Genomic DNA, 12739 nt, shown 5'->3' on the forward strand with positions numbered 1-12739 from the left:
CGAGATTTTCCGGATACCCGATATCACTTTCGGACCCCCGAGGTATATAACAGCTCGAGGAAACGGGGCGCTAACTTTTTTAGTTATTTGAGAACCACCCCGTGAACGTCAGAGTCGGCATGGGAGTCGTGGTGGTAAAAAAAAAGTGAGAGACACCGGCGTAACTTTTTAACGCGCCAGGCAGCTTGTGGAGCCCTGGAAAAGTTTTTTTGGCGTTTTTCTCGTTTAGCGCGTCTCTGGAGCGTAAACACTGTGGCACTGCATGGAAGTAAAGCTTATGGCCCGTAATGGAGGGATTAAGGGTACTCGTCCGAAAGCTCCGTAAAAAAAAGGCACGCTGGCGGAGCTGGGCTAATCTTTACGTACTGATGGTCAATTGTCGGTCATGGAGCTACGCGAGAAAAAGGTTTAATAGGCTTGGCGTCGGATGGTATTGTTTTCGATTTTTTTTTTTTTTTTGCTCCGTGCGATTGGTACTTATTGCATCCACTCGGCAATTTGATTCGTTTGGTCGATCAAGTGATTTGGACAACACTTTGATGATGAAAAAAAATTGTTGCCTTACAGAATTGAAATTACAACATTCTGATTATCTTCGATTCACAAACATTATAGAATCGTACGTACGAGCCAAAAACCCTCGGAGTGAATCGTGTTATCGAAAAAGTTCGAAAAAGAAAAATTGTTTATTTGGAAGCAATGAAAGCTTACCGTCAATATACTTTGTACCTAATATTGATCATCTGTGGCGTCGATACGAACGAGCGACTAATGGAAAATGACTCGCAAACTCAATAGACTCGAGCGAAGAATTAATTAAACCCACGTATCCCCGAGCACTTCTCATCCGGCTTCGAAAAAGCTCGAGAGCTTTAATTCGTATAAGCAATTTACATTTCAAAAGGATGGAAGCGAGGGGAGGTGGGAGTACACGGTCTTATTAGTTCACCTGGGAAAAGTTTTCCGTTTAAGAAGTAGGCAGTGCGCCCCTGCTGCTCTCTGGCGCTTTGAATATAACTGGATTGTCATTGCACGGTCCTCCGAGAGCCGTACAGATGCGAGTGCATACGTTGAACCGAAAACTTTTTCAACATTCAAATTCAACGATTAAAATGCATGGTGATCAGAAGGGCCAAATAATAGATTCCTTCGTGAGAGCGGAAACGAAACGTGATATGGCACCCCAAGCGACGCCAAGGGCATCACGTCCACGTTACTCTCACGTGAGAAATAATTTTTCCCCCCGTACCTCTGCAACGTAACTTCCCACATATGAGAGAAGGAGCAAACGAGGAATTTCGACCCTGGAAGTAATTTTACTCTTTGAGGACAGGGGAAAAGGCGGTAGTTTCAGTGGGGGTGTGGAAAAAAGCTCCGTCATCCGTGGGAAGTGTTGCGGGCTGTTGAAACTTTGGGAAAAAGAACGCGTTCGAGCTCAAGGAAATATCTAATCGACCTCTTTTTTCTCCAGACAAGGGGTTACTGGTTTGAGCTCCTGTGGCTCGGAAGGATGCCATCGCGCTTCGGGGACTTTATTCATGAAATTTAAAAAATTTGCCTTCCGGCTCCTCCACTCGCATTGTCGACTGTTTCGCGTTTACAGAGCACGAACTAATATGGGGAACGACAAACGGAGTGCTTTTTGTTTTGACGCGAGTTTCGGGAGCGGAAGAGCCTGGGGTACACGTTGGAAAAACCGACGTTTCAATTTAACGTCGAGTCTTAAAAAACTCGCCCCGACCCCGTCTGTCCTCCGAGACTCTTGATTTACGCTTCGCGCGTGGACAGAGCAACACAACAACTTTTCTTTTGCCAAGCCAGTGATCTCTCGCCCACCACCAGATTTTCACTCGGAAAAACACACGGTACCGCGGCACACGCGTGATTTCTTTACACTCGAATCGTCCCACAGCCTCGAACGATGTCAGCTCGTCTCTTTGCTAATCCGAACCATTTCTATCGCGTTGACCGGATGCGATAAAAGATATGATATAACACTGTGCAACCGAATTGCGGCAATTCGAGCGCTGCTAATATTGAGCTGGCCGCTGCACGAATTTCGGGGCCGTTAAATCCGCAATGCGATAGCACCTGTCATACCCCGAAATGAATGTTTCCTACCTTTCTCCTGGCTCCTCATCTTCTCTGGCATACGCGCACTGGTCGGCAACTGGAGGATGGCTGGCTTCGCATGGAGGCTTGCTCGAATCTGCGAAAGATAAAAAAAACCAACTCTTGAGTCCAAACTTGACGTTTTTTTTATCCATGGAGGGATTAATTTAAAAATTTACGTGTCTATACGAAAGTTCCGAGTAAAATTTAAATTTGTAATGCGTGAAAAAGTAAATCCTTTGTAATCGTGGATTGCTGCGAGCAGGTAACAATGGATTTCCATTTGCAGGACAAGATTCCCAAGTGCCGGGGGGGGGGGGCAGTAATAATTGCAGCCACGCAATCTCAATTAAGCTTGGGGTCGCGAAAAATGTTTGACAAAACGCTTCCATTGCCCAGCTCGTGTTGACTACATTTGTTTTGGTTTTTTCCCGGATAATACCAACAGTCGCGCAAATTGTAAGCCATGGAGGTAAACAGAGAGGAGGATGAAAAATAGATGGAAACACTGGTGGGGTCGTTAGAACGAGGGAGGAAAGCAGAAGTAGGGGGGGAAAAAGCAAACAAGACGCCGATTGCTGTTCAAAGCCGAGGGAAATCAAGTCGCGAGTCTCATTACTGGTAGCGCCTCGTTACGGAAGTTATGTACGCTCGTTGGGACGAAAAAAAGATGAACGAGACGAGATAGGTGATACTTTCGTGCTTTAAGATTAATGGAAAATGCTTCTCTTTCTTTCTTTTTTTTTTTTTTTTTTTTTAATCATTTCTGTAGAGAAAGGACTAACGATTATAATAGAAAAGAAAAAAGGGAGCACTTGTTTGCCGAGTTTTTGTCCGATGGAAGTTCAGTGTCGGTAATTCGAGTTGACACTCTGCACTTGAATGTATAAACGGGATTTGCCGGAGGAAAAAAAATATATATACGTATACGCACCTAGAGACAAGTCAGACGAGTGGCTACTTTGGTCGTTGGAGGCATCGTTTTCACTGTTTTCTCCATCCCGTTCTTGGACACTCAGCTGAAAATATATCAATTCAGAGATATATTATTTCTCAACCAACAATTGCAGCTTACGTGTTGTATGATATATATCATGATAAAATTATGTTTTGCTTATACGAATAATGGTTTCACGTTTATGATGCGGTGTTCAAGCGATTACTTGTAAAATGGGTTGAGGCCCAAAAGATCGAGATCCGAGCAAACGGTATTCGGATCCCCACGGATTCGACGGATGAATCGTCTCTGCTCTACCTATGACTGAAATCTTCTCATAATCGGGGATGGTATATGTGGTATGCTGTGCTACCGATTGTGTGCATAGTTTGGATAATTATTACTTACACCAGCTTCGTTTGGAAAAGCTTTTCTTAATGTTTTCTAAAAGTTTCCAATTCGCAAGTTTCAAAGTGAATAGGAGTAATAGTGCAAAACAAATGTAAATGCGGGATCAAATGGTGTGCCATACATTTTCATTAAAAAGACGTCAGACGTATTTTTATTTCATAATTTATTAACCAGTTCTGATTCTATGATGAATTTCGGGGGGTAAGATATGCAATGTCACTATATGCAGATAAAAAATTCCTGCAAGGAGCAATGACGCCAATAATAAATGTTGCACAGGAAATATCAAAATATAATCTTCACAGAAATTGTAGAATATCGTACAGATATAGTAAAAATTCTGATTCAAATAAGGCACAGTCGGGCATTTTTAGTGGTTAGCGATATCGAATACCTTTTTTTTTTTTTTTTTTTCAATTAATTCGTGTTTATTCATTGTTGACAGTTTTCATATTATTGTTAACCTCGAACTTACAACTTGCATAAATTTCTTAAAAAAAAAAGAAACAGACAAAGAAATAAAGCGTAAGCATGAATAAAGCGGCCGCACAATGGGGACCAGAAAGGGAAAAAAGCGGGGCAACTAAAGTACGCAACGGAGCCGAAAAGAAATTGTAATAAAGAGCGAGGAAATTCTGTAAGCTCGAAAAAAGTCGAAAAGCAAGTCCGGGTTACGAGATAAAAGTCATCGAGCCGGCACAAGGAGGGACCAGAAAGAAAAAAAAAAGGCAGGGAAAAAAATGACAATGTCCCGCAGCTAAGAAGATACCCTATTATCTACCTGATTATCCCCAACCAAAACAGCAACGAAAAGAAAAAAAAACTGTACTTAAGATGCGCGAGTAATTTGTTTAAAAAATAATAAGAACAAAAAATAGTCAATAACCATGAATTTATTAAATAAAAAAAAAAAAAACGAAAACCAGGGAGAAAATAAGATTCCTGGCGGAGGGTAAACGTGTGTTTATGTACACCTATACACGTGAGCTCTAATACCGCCTCTCTCGGGTAAGATCGGCTACAATGAAAAAGAGGTAAAGGGAACGGAGAACTCCTCTCTTGCGACGTGCACGGCTATATACACGCAAGTAATACCCGGGTTATTGTAGAGTATCACCACCGCTTGCTTTTATTTTCATCCCTAAATATTTTCTCTCCCATATCCGAGATGAGTTTCTATTTTTCTCGGCTACCCGTGCAAACACTCGCTGTACACCAAATTTCCCGAAAGTTATTACCGCGTGTTTTACAGTGTGGGCGGGGAATGCTCCTTTCGCCAAGCAGGTGATTTATACAATCCGGCGTCAATTCGGCCTCCCACGCGAACTTGACCAAATTGCATATTGCATGTATATAATATACCTATATATTACACGTGCATCATGTGAAACAAATGCGGGCTATGGATTCCGATGCACCGCGTGGGCGTTTGATTTCCCGAGGAGGAAATTGCAACCCCGAAATTTCAATATTGCTGCGTTTCAAGACAATGGCTGCATGCACGTACGCGCGATTATTTTTTTACATCGGAGTGTGTAGCCGTCAAGCTTTTGCTGGATTGCTGTTCTGCGCGTACTTTTTTACATGCTGATCTGGGGCACAGCTGCCGATGGAAATCACGTGGTGGTCCATGCGAGGTAAAAATCGTGACTAAGAGCGTATCGATTTTTTGGAGGAAAAAAGGGTTGTTTTTTTTTGTTTGCAAAAATAAACGACGAGAAAATTGAGTGATGCTTTTAAATTTGGATGGCCCATTTTCAAAGCACTACGTGTGCAAAATTTAGAACTGGGTCTGTAGGTAGGATGTATCATTCACCGGGGTTGACAGGAAATCAGAGGGAAAAAATTGTTTTAAGCGGCACAGGTGTAGGTTTATTTTGAGAAAAAAGTCGAAAAAATTGTGTAGATAAATGATATAGTTTATCACCTCGAAATGTTTTTTATCGTAACGTCAAACTGATTATGAGCCGGACGTACACGTCGGTCACTATACAATTACACTTATATTTATACAATAATGTCAACTCTATGCGCTTTGTTGAAAAGCTTACCTCACCTGCTGTTTTAACTGAGATGCTGGTGGCAATTTAGATAATTCTACAAAAAAAACACTTTTTTACCCCAACTCGGTCTAAGGGATGAAAAATATCCTCAATGCGTGGGTCGTACCCTCAAACGCATCCGTAACAGGTGAAAAAACCTGAAAACTGCATCATCAGTTCGTCGAGGGCAACGCGTGCCGCATCCGGATAACGAATCCCTTGGTGCTTCTTGTACACGTGCACCGAAGCTCTCCGTTCCCGCACGGGATACAGTATAAGGGACTCGCTTAATCCACGGCGATACACGCGCTCTAATCCATTTTTCTCGCACGGATTTTTCAGCGAGTCATCCACTCTATTTTTCTCCCCCCCCCCCTCGGCGTGCTGGAGTCGCACCGAGGTAACGGGTACAGCTGCGCGCCAACTTTTTCCCCCTTTTTTTTTTTTGTAATTTTCGACGCTGATGAGTTGATTCGTTTGTATCTCGCGTAATCTCACGAGCAACGAGTTGTTTTTTTTATTTCCAGCTCGAGAAAAATGGATCGTTCTGCGATTTAACAAGTTTTTTTTTTTTTTTTGGGAGAGATAGCAACAATGTTAATGATCGCTTCGGAGCACGAAATTGAATAGAAGAAAGATTAACCGGGAGATACGGGGGTCGCGATAGGGAAGAAAAATGTACCCACACGCGTACGAGAGACAGAAGCGTAAACCCGACAGGGGGTACAGCTGCGTAAGCGGGAAAAATCAATGAACAACGTTTTTAAATCACTATATTGTACATATAGATACGGCACGCACGTGTCGTTTGACTCTTTTTTTTAATTTTTTTTTTTTTTGTACAGAGCTCCGACGTCGGATTTTGTTCCAAAGAGTATAGATTTATCGCAAATACGAGCGATACGGAACTGCGATTGTTGTCGAGGAGAATTCGCTTGTTTATATACATATAGAGTGCAGTACTCGAGTCATCGGGATTATCGGATGGCACCGACGCACGGGCGTGTGCGAGGCTTCAAAAAGCGAATAAGGCAATCACGCGAGGCTCGCGTGATTTGCTATCGGGGCACGCGACTTGTGAAAAATGTGATTTAATCTACCGCGGAAAAGATACACGATACACTAAAAATAAGAAAAACCGTGAAAACGCAAAGTAAAATATCCTACCTACGCTGCTCGAGGCTTTTCGCTGGGGCTTCCAATGTATACGCACGAGCGTCAGAGACCTCGTTGCGAGTGGGAGGGATCGATCATACCTTTTGTAATGTTATTTAATTTCTTTACCATTTTAATTTCTAGCGATGACTGGCCATAAGTTAGATTGCAGAGGTGCGGAGCCCAAATAATAGGAGCTTTTTATTTTTAAACCAATAAAATCTACTTGTACTCCCCTTCGAGGTTGTACCTCGGGAATATATTACAATCCAGCAGTGCTGAAGGAAACATTTTCCCTACCACCGAACAGAGGATCCTTAAGCTTAAAAAATGATTCACTCTAGCCTTTGCAAGACAACGAGTATTGAGTAACTTGTGCAAAAGGCATAACGTCAATTGTTGCTCACGTACAAAACTAGTGACACACGTTAGTAGTTCCGAGTACAGTATTTTTCCCGACAAGTGCGCGGCAAACGTCCAAGCTGTATAGGAAACAAAAGCTACACTCCTATGGTAGCCTGGATAATCGCAGGAAACATCGCTTCTGTTTAACGAAAGGGAGGAAGAACTGGCAGGGAGGATGTGTGGAAATCAAATAGAAATGAATCGCCGCGTGTGGCCGGCCGTCCTTTACCAACAGTTCCAGGGAAAATAAAAGGATTTCCTTGTAACGCCCGACTCTGACTACTTAACGCTACTTACCTGTCGCTCTCCAGGGGTGACAACTGCTACTACAGGGGGGGGGGGGAGAAGTTGTACGTGCCGCGCGGCGAAATGGAACCGGTGGTGGGTGGACGTAAAAATTCGACATTATTTCAATACTCCGTAGTACCTAAAAAGGACGCGCCCCCGAGACTACTGGAACTACGGGTAAGATTGAATTGACCTACTGAGAAAAGAGCCGTATCTTCGACAATGTACGGGATTGATTTTGTCTCAACCTTGGGCCGATACTCGAAGCAAGATGTTGACCTTAGTTTTGATGAATAAACTTAATCTCTTGCCCCCCGATCGTATTTTCGTGCAATTAAAAATGAGTTTCGGCAACCGGAGTTTTTTCAACCGCGAGAGTACGGCATAGTTATCCTCCTGGATTAAAAATATTTCGCATCGGTTTTCCGGTTCCGAATAATTAGTAAGGCATTCGGGTGGTTTTTTTTTTATTCGGGAAAAAAGAGGGAGAACAAACTCATTTAGTAATTGGCTTTTCGATCTACCTACTCGCGGTTCTATACCGCCTCTAAGCCACGGGATTCGGCGAGGATTGCCATTTGCGTCGGGATCTCGAGTCAGCCGCAGCTTTGCACGGATTAGCGAGACATCGCGTTTGGAGGAAAATTTGCAGTTTTACTAAATTTAATCGACGAATTTCGATAATCTAGTTGACGCGAATAAAAAGGGTGGTTCTGTAGAAAAAAATCGATCGCTCGAGGTGACTGCGTATAGAGTTAAACCGGGAATTAGTGACGAAGGGAGGGAACGTGCGTGTATTTTCCATGTTCCAATGAAATGTGAAAAATAAGCTAATTCGGCGCGACTAATTTATCATCCTCTGCACCACCTCCGGAGTGAATAATGAGCACCTTTTGTAACCCGCAAAAAATAATCACTCGAGCCGGGCAAAAACGAATCAGACTCGAATTCACAAAAAAACGAGAGAGGGGGGATGCAAAGAGGACTCATTTTTCCCTCTCGGGCGTAATTCGAGCTCCCAAAGAGAGAGCTCATTAAACGCTTACACCTGAAAGCGGATTTGTTTCGCGAAAGGAAAAGCCCTCGCGAAAGCAATGCCGGAGCTCTCTGCCCGATTTGGAAGGGAACGAGAGAAAGATAAACCTATACCTTTTGAAAGCCCGTTTCAAAAAAAGGGGAAAAAAAAAGAACATCATCACTGAAGGACCAGAAAAAAGAAAGGTAAAAGCTAAAGGGGCTGGAATTACGGAGAAGTGGAGACGAGCAGAGCTCCTGCACTTGGATACGGAGAGCCAGACTTCAGCGGTGCTCTCACAAGTGTCATCAGCCTCTGGGACACTCTCCTGTCCCTCCCAAGAGCACGGTACACGTTACACACGGTCGGGGCAGCTCTTCGCGAGAGACCCTCTCCATTAACTGGTCATTTTTATCTCCGGCAAACAGGCCTCCGGCACCTGCGAGCTCGGGTGTAGGTATAACGAGGAAGCGCAAAAGCTTCGGGGAAGATAGTGCCTATTATAACGCGACGAAGTACATGGGGTGTCGCTATTTAATTACCTCTACCCCGGGACGGATAGAGGAGGGAAACCGATGCGCAAGGTATAATGGCACGGCGCTCCGGAAACATTACATCGCACGCCCGTCACCAGCTGCTGTAAAGTGAAAGGTCACACGAGAGGGCGGCTAATGAGCCGATAGCTGCAGCAGTAAGTGACATCGGCGCAAAGGCTCTGCACCCCCTCCCTCCCTGTACCGGTGAGGGTGTTGTGACGAGTAATTCAGATTGATGAATGCGCCCCGTACATCGCTTCCTATTTGATGGAATATGCGCCCACCCCCTACCCTCCCTCGCTTGGGTACGCGTGATTAATAATCCGATGATGGGCCGGGTGACGTGAATCAGGGCGGAAAAACGCGATACGAACTCTTATCACCAGCCCACGCGTATATGAAACGAATGAATTCTCCATATGTACACGCGTGTGGTTTAATCGATTTTCACCAAAATCCAATACGTTGGCCAAAGGAGGAGCCCAATACAATCGAGCATCGGAGTAGAGAAACTTTTCCGCAAAGAACAAATACAAATGTAGGTACAGGCACGCGTGACTTGGCTGGAAAAGCAGTGCTGATCGGAAGGGGTGGAGGGAAAGCCGATGCGCAACTTTTTTAAATCCCTCCTGTGTCTCCTATACTTACACTTTGGAAAAACGGTGGACGCGAAGAAAACTGTCTGCAAACAATGCAAGGGAAAGCTTTTGGAGGGGGCCGAAGGAAAACAACAGAGGTGTATCGTATAAAAGCCTGCAGAAGGACACGCTTAAAAGGACACTCTCTTTGTTATTGGTGCAACAGTTGAAAACGCACCCTCAGGGGAGGATCGTCCTCATTTGGATTGAAATTTGTCGAGAAAGAGAAAAAATCAATCCTCCAAACTTACGAGGTTCTCTAGGCTCGCGGTGCCCATGACTCTGAGGTCCTGCAGCGAGGTGGGATAGGCGAAGGAGCTCGGCCGACTGGTCTCCTCCTCGGACTTCTCCTCGAGCGAGCCGAGGCTGCTGTACCACTTGACGGAGTGCTTCACCGACGAAGCCATGAGCCTGGCCTGCTGGCGCACCTGATGTGGGGGTCGCACCGCGAGCTTGCGTGCCTCCTCGCGCTGTAGCTCCTGCATCCGCAGCAGATGGTCGATGTTGGGGCAGCTGGCTTCGTTGCCCCTGACGCGGGCGTTGTTGCTGGTGGAGTCGCCGCGGCGGGCCACGTTCCGACGGAAGCCGCGGTTGATGGCTGCCGGTAACTCGGCGGTCCCCTTTAGCAGCCTGCCGAACTTGTACCGCAGCGAGGGCTTGCGCTCGAGCTTGCCGCTCGAGGCCGGGGGAGAGGGCGCCTCCTCGGACTCCTCCTTTTTTTTCTTCAGCTCGCGCTTCGCTGCAGCGGGCCACAAGACTTTTAGCTTTTTATGCCCCGCGTGGCTTCTATGTACTCGAGAGTTTTGGCTTTTCAGCACAAGAGAGAGAGAGAGAGAGAGAGGGAGGGGTTTGCTTGTGGTATTTTTCTAACGCTACAGTTTAGAGAATTTTCTTTTTTTACCCTAAAAACTCTTTCTTATTTGTGAGAAAAACTCTTCTTGCTATCGGGATCACAACGAGCCATTACTGTAACGTTTGAGGAAAGAAAAAGAAAAATTCGCCGCGTCAGCTGGCTCTTTTACTTAGCCGTCGGTGTATTGTGTTTCATTGAGTCATCGGCCGGTATCGAAATTTCCATGGCACACGTGGCCATCAAGTGCGCCGATCGATCAAAAACTCGCGTCACTTGCCCTGTTTATCCGGAATGTTTGGTTTCTCTCGAGACCCGGTGCATATTATACCTACGTAAATGTATGGGCTTTGATATTAAAGGGGACCGATAGCGTGTGTGCCGAGACGTGGAATGATTGACTGCTCGCGTGTGATTTCACGTCGTTTAACGAGGAAACAGCCGAGACGTGGCAGGTGATTTTTCAAACTGGTAAAGCGTACGCGCACTAGGGTAATAATAATTATGCACTCGATAATTGTTACAGTGGGTCAGTACATGGACAAAGTTTTCCAGTTGTTCCATGGTATTTGCTCGTTCAACGGGTAGGCGGTGCTTTTAAACCGAATACACTGTCAACTGTAAAAAAATTTGGTTGAGAAGTCGTTATGCTAATCAAGGTGGTGTGACAAAAAAAGTTTCATTTCACTGCGTTTAACGAGGTTACAGTGTGTCCAATCTGTAGTACACGACACTGATAAAAACTGATCACTTGTCTTCAAGTCGCGCTCATTTATTGTTTTTTTCTTAAATACGAGTGAGTACTTAATCATTAAAAATTAGATAATGAAGTATTTGTTTACAAGTGTCAGAGGTTGGAAAAAAAAAAAAACATACAGTAACATAATCGAATACCTACTCATTAACTATTAATAACGAATGAGCCTTGCTATTAACCAATATTTTTTTACCATTAAACGGAAGTACCGAATGGTTGATAATAAATCACGAATTAACGGACGCGCAATGATGATTATTGTGTTTTTTAAATAAGTTTTTTTTTTTTTTTTAATGCAGAATAGCTGAGTGAAAATTATTTATTTACACAGTGTGTCCGTTGCATAGCTCATGAAGTATTGTAGTTGAGCAATTAAATGTATAACACCTTTTCTTTGGAACCCTAATCTACCTCTCTCTCTCTTTCTCTCCAGCCGCATTTCTCAAGCCTTTATCCATTTAAATCACAGTGTGACCTGATGTCACTCCGAACATACAGGAGCTCCCAACGAGCACAACTCACCTGCCTGCCTGAGCTGCCGAGTCCTCAGCTTCGAGTCTTTATGCGTCTTGGTGGGCGAAGCCCCCGGCTCGTCATCCGCGTGGCCATTCGTGACCACCGGCTCATCGGCCGCGACTGAGGCGATACTGTGGCAACTCTGATGGGCGTCCCGGCGTCTCAGGCTCCTCCTCAGCTGCGACGAGAACGTCATGGTGCTCGCGTCTCAGCTGTAACGGGTATACTAATCTGTCTGGCGATGCTCAATCGCATCGGCTTTGACGCACTTGTCCAAGTAGAGCACTTCACTTTTGGTCAAATCACTTTTTTATTTTTATTCGATGCACTGCCCACGGAGACACCTCCTAGCAGGACTCGCTGCCGCCGGATCGAGAACCAACGAGCAAGACCTGTACACAATAACGGAGCCACTCGATGTAAACACAATATTGCATTGGGGGAATATGACTGTATATCAAGCCACGCTTTTCCAGCAGAAAACTATCGAACGAGCGATAACGCTAATCTGTCGAGTCATTACGTCATGGTATACTCGTACTACTACTTCTTGTTTTGTTTGGTGCAAGGCGGTGTACTTCAATTTTGTAGGAAAACCATGGATGTTCATTCCAGCGACCTTGATTTCGTCGATTGCTCAAGTGCAATGAAATGCCCATTATTTCGATGGATAATCACAATGCAGTAAAAGTGACTAGGGAAAGCAAACTGCCTGGAGATTGGCTGTCCAAATAATGAAAAGTCGTTGCTGACATAAAGGTCACTAGAATGAGCATCCATATGGATTTACTAGAAAATTAAAGTGCGTTATTATGGACATCCTATGGAAGTACAGTATATTGTCGCTCAAAAACTGCATCATAGCAGTTGTACGGAACGTTTGATGATCTGAACAATCCACCAAGTATTTAAGCAGAAAAACAGTCATCCACAGTCTCAAAACGTTCTCTTTTTCGGCTGGTTGACTTTCCATTATAACCCAAATTGGAATTCCTGAGAACGAAATTATCTACATAGGCCCAACAGAGTCGAAAGTGGAGCGCTCGACTTTTTTCCAAGCGTCGAGTAATTCCAAAC

The 12739-nt window shown here is 44.5% G+C and overlaps 1 protein-coding gene across 6 annotated transcripts in view; it reads right to left on the reverse strand.

The window, feature by feature from the left end:
• LOC106646893 (uncharacterized) overlaps positions 1–12739 on the reverse strand; it is an 88092-nt gene that overhangs the window by 67569 nt on the left and 7784 nt on the right. For 5 of the 6 annotated variants that reach the window (XM_014363085.2, XM_014363084.2, XM_014363086.2 and 2 more), the window contains exons 2-5: positions 11669–12054; positions 9791–10278; positions 3047–3131; positions 2122–2209 (exon numbers count right to left, since the gene is read on the reverse strand). In XM_014363085.2, coding sequence (XP_014218571.2) covers positions 2122–2209; positions 3047–3131; positions 9791–10278; positions 11669–11858 — 851 coding nt within the window. In that variant the 5' untranslated portion in view covers positions 11859–12054. Of the gene's footprint in view, positions 1–2121; positions 2210–3046; positions 3132–9790; positions 10279–11668; positions 12055–12452; positions 12603–12739 lie in introns of those variants that run through there. The other variant, XM_023389590.2, reaches the window with a different exon arrangement.

This window comes from Copidosoma floridanum, unplaced genomic scaffold (assembly GCF_036245765.1).
Source record: "Copidosoma floridanum isolate Cflo_tuat_1 unplaced genomic scaffold, Cflo_Japanese_pri ptg000014l, whole genome shotgun sequence".
In the NCBI taxonomy this organism is placed as follows: domain Eukaryota; kingdom Metazoa; phylum Arthropoda; class Insecta; order Hymenoptera; family Encyrtidae; genus Copidosoma; species Copidosoma floridanum.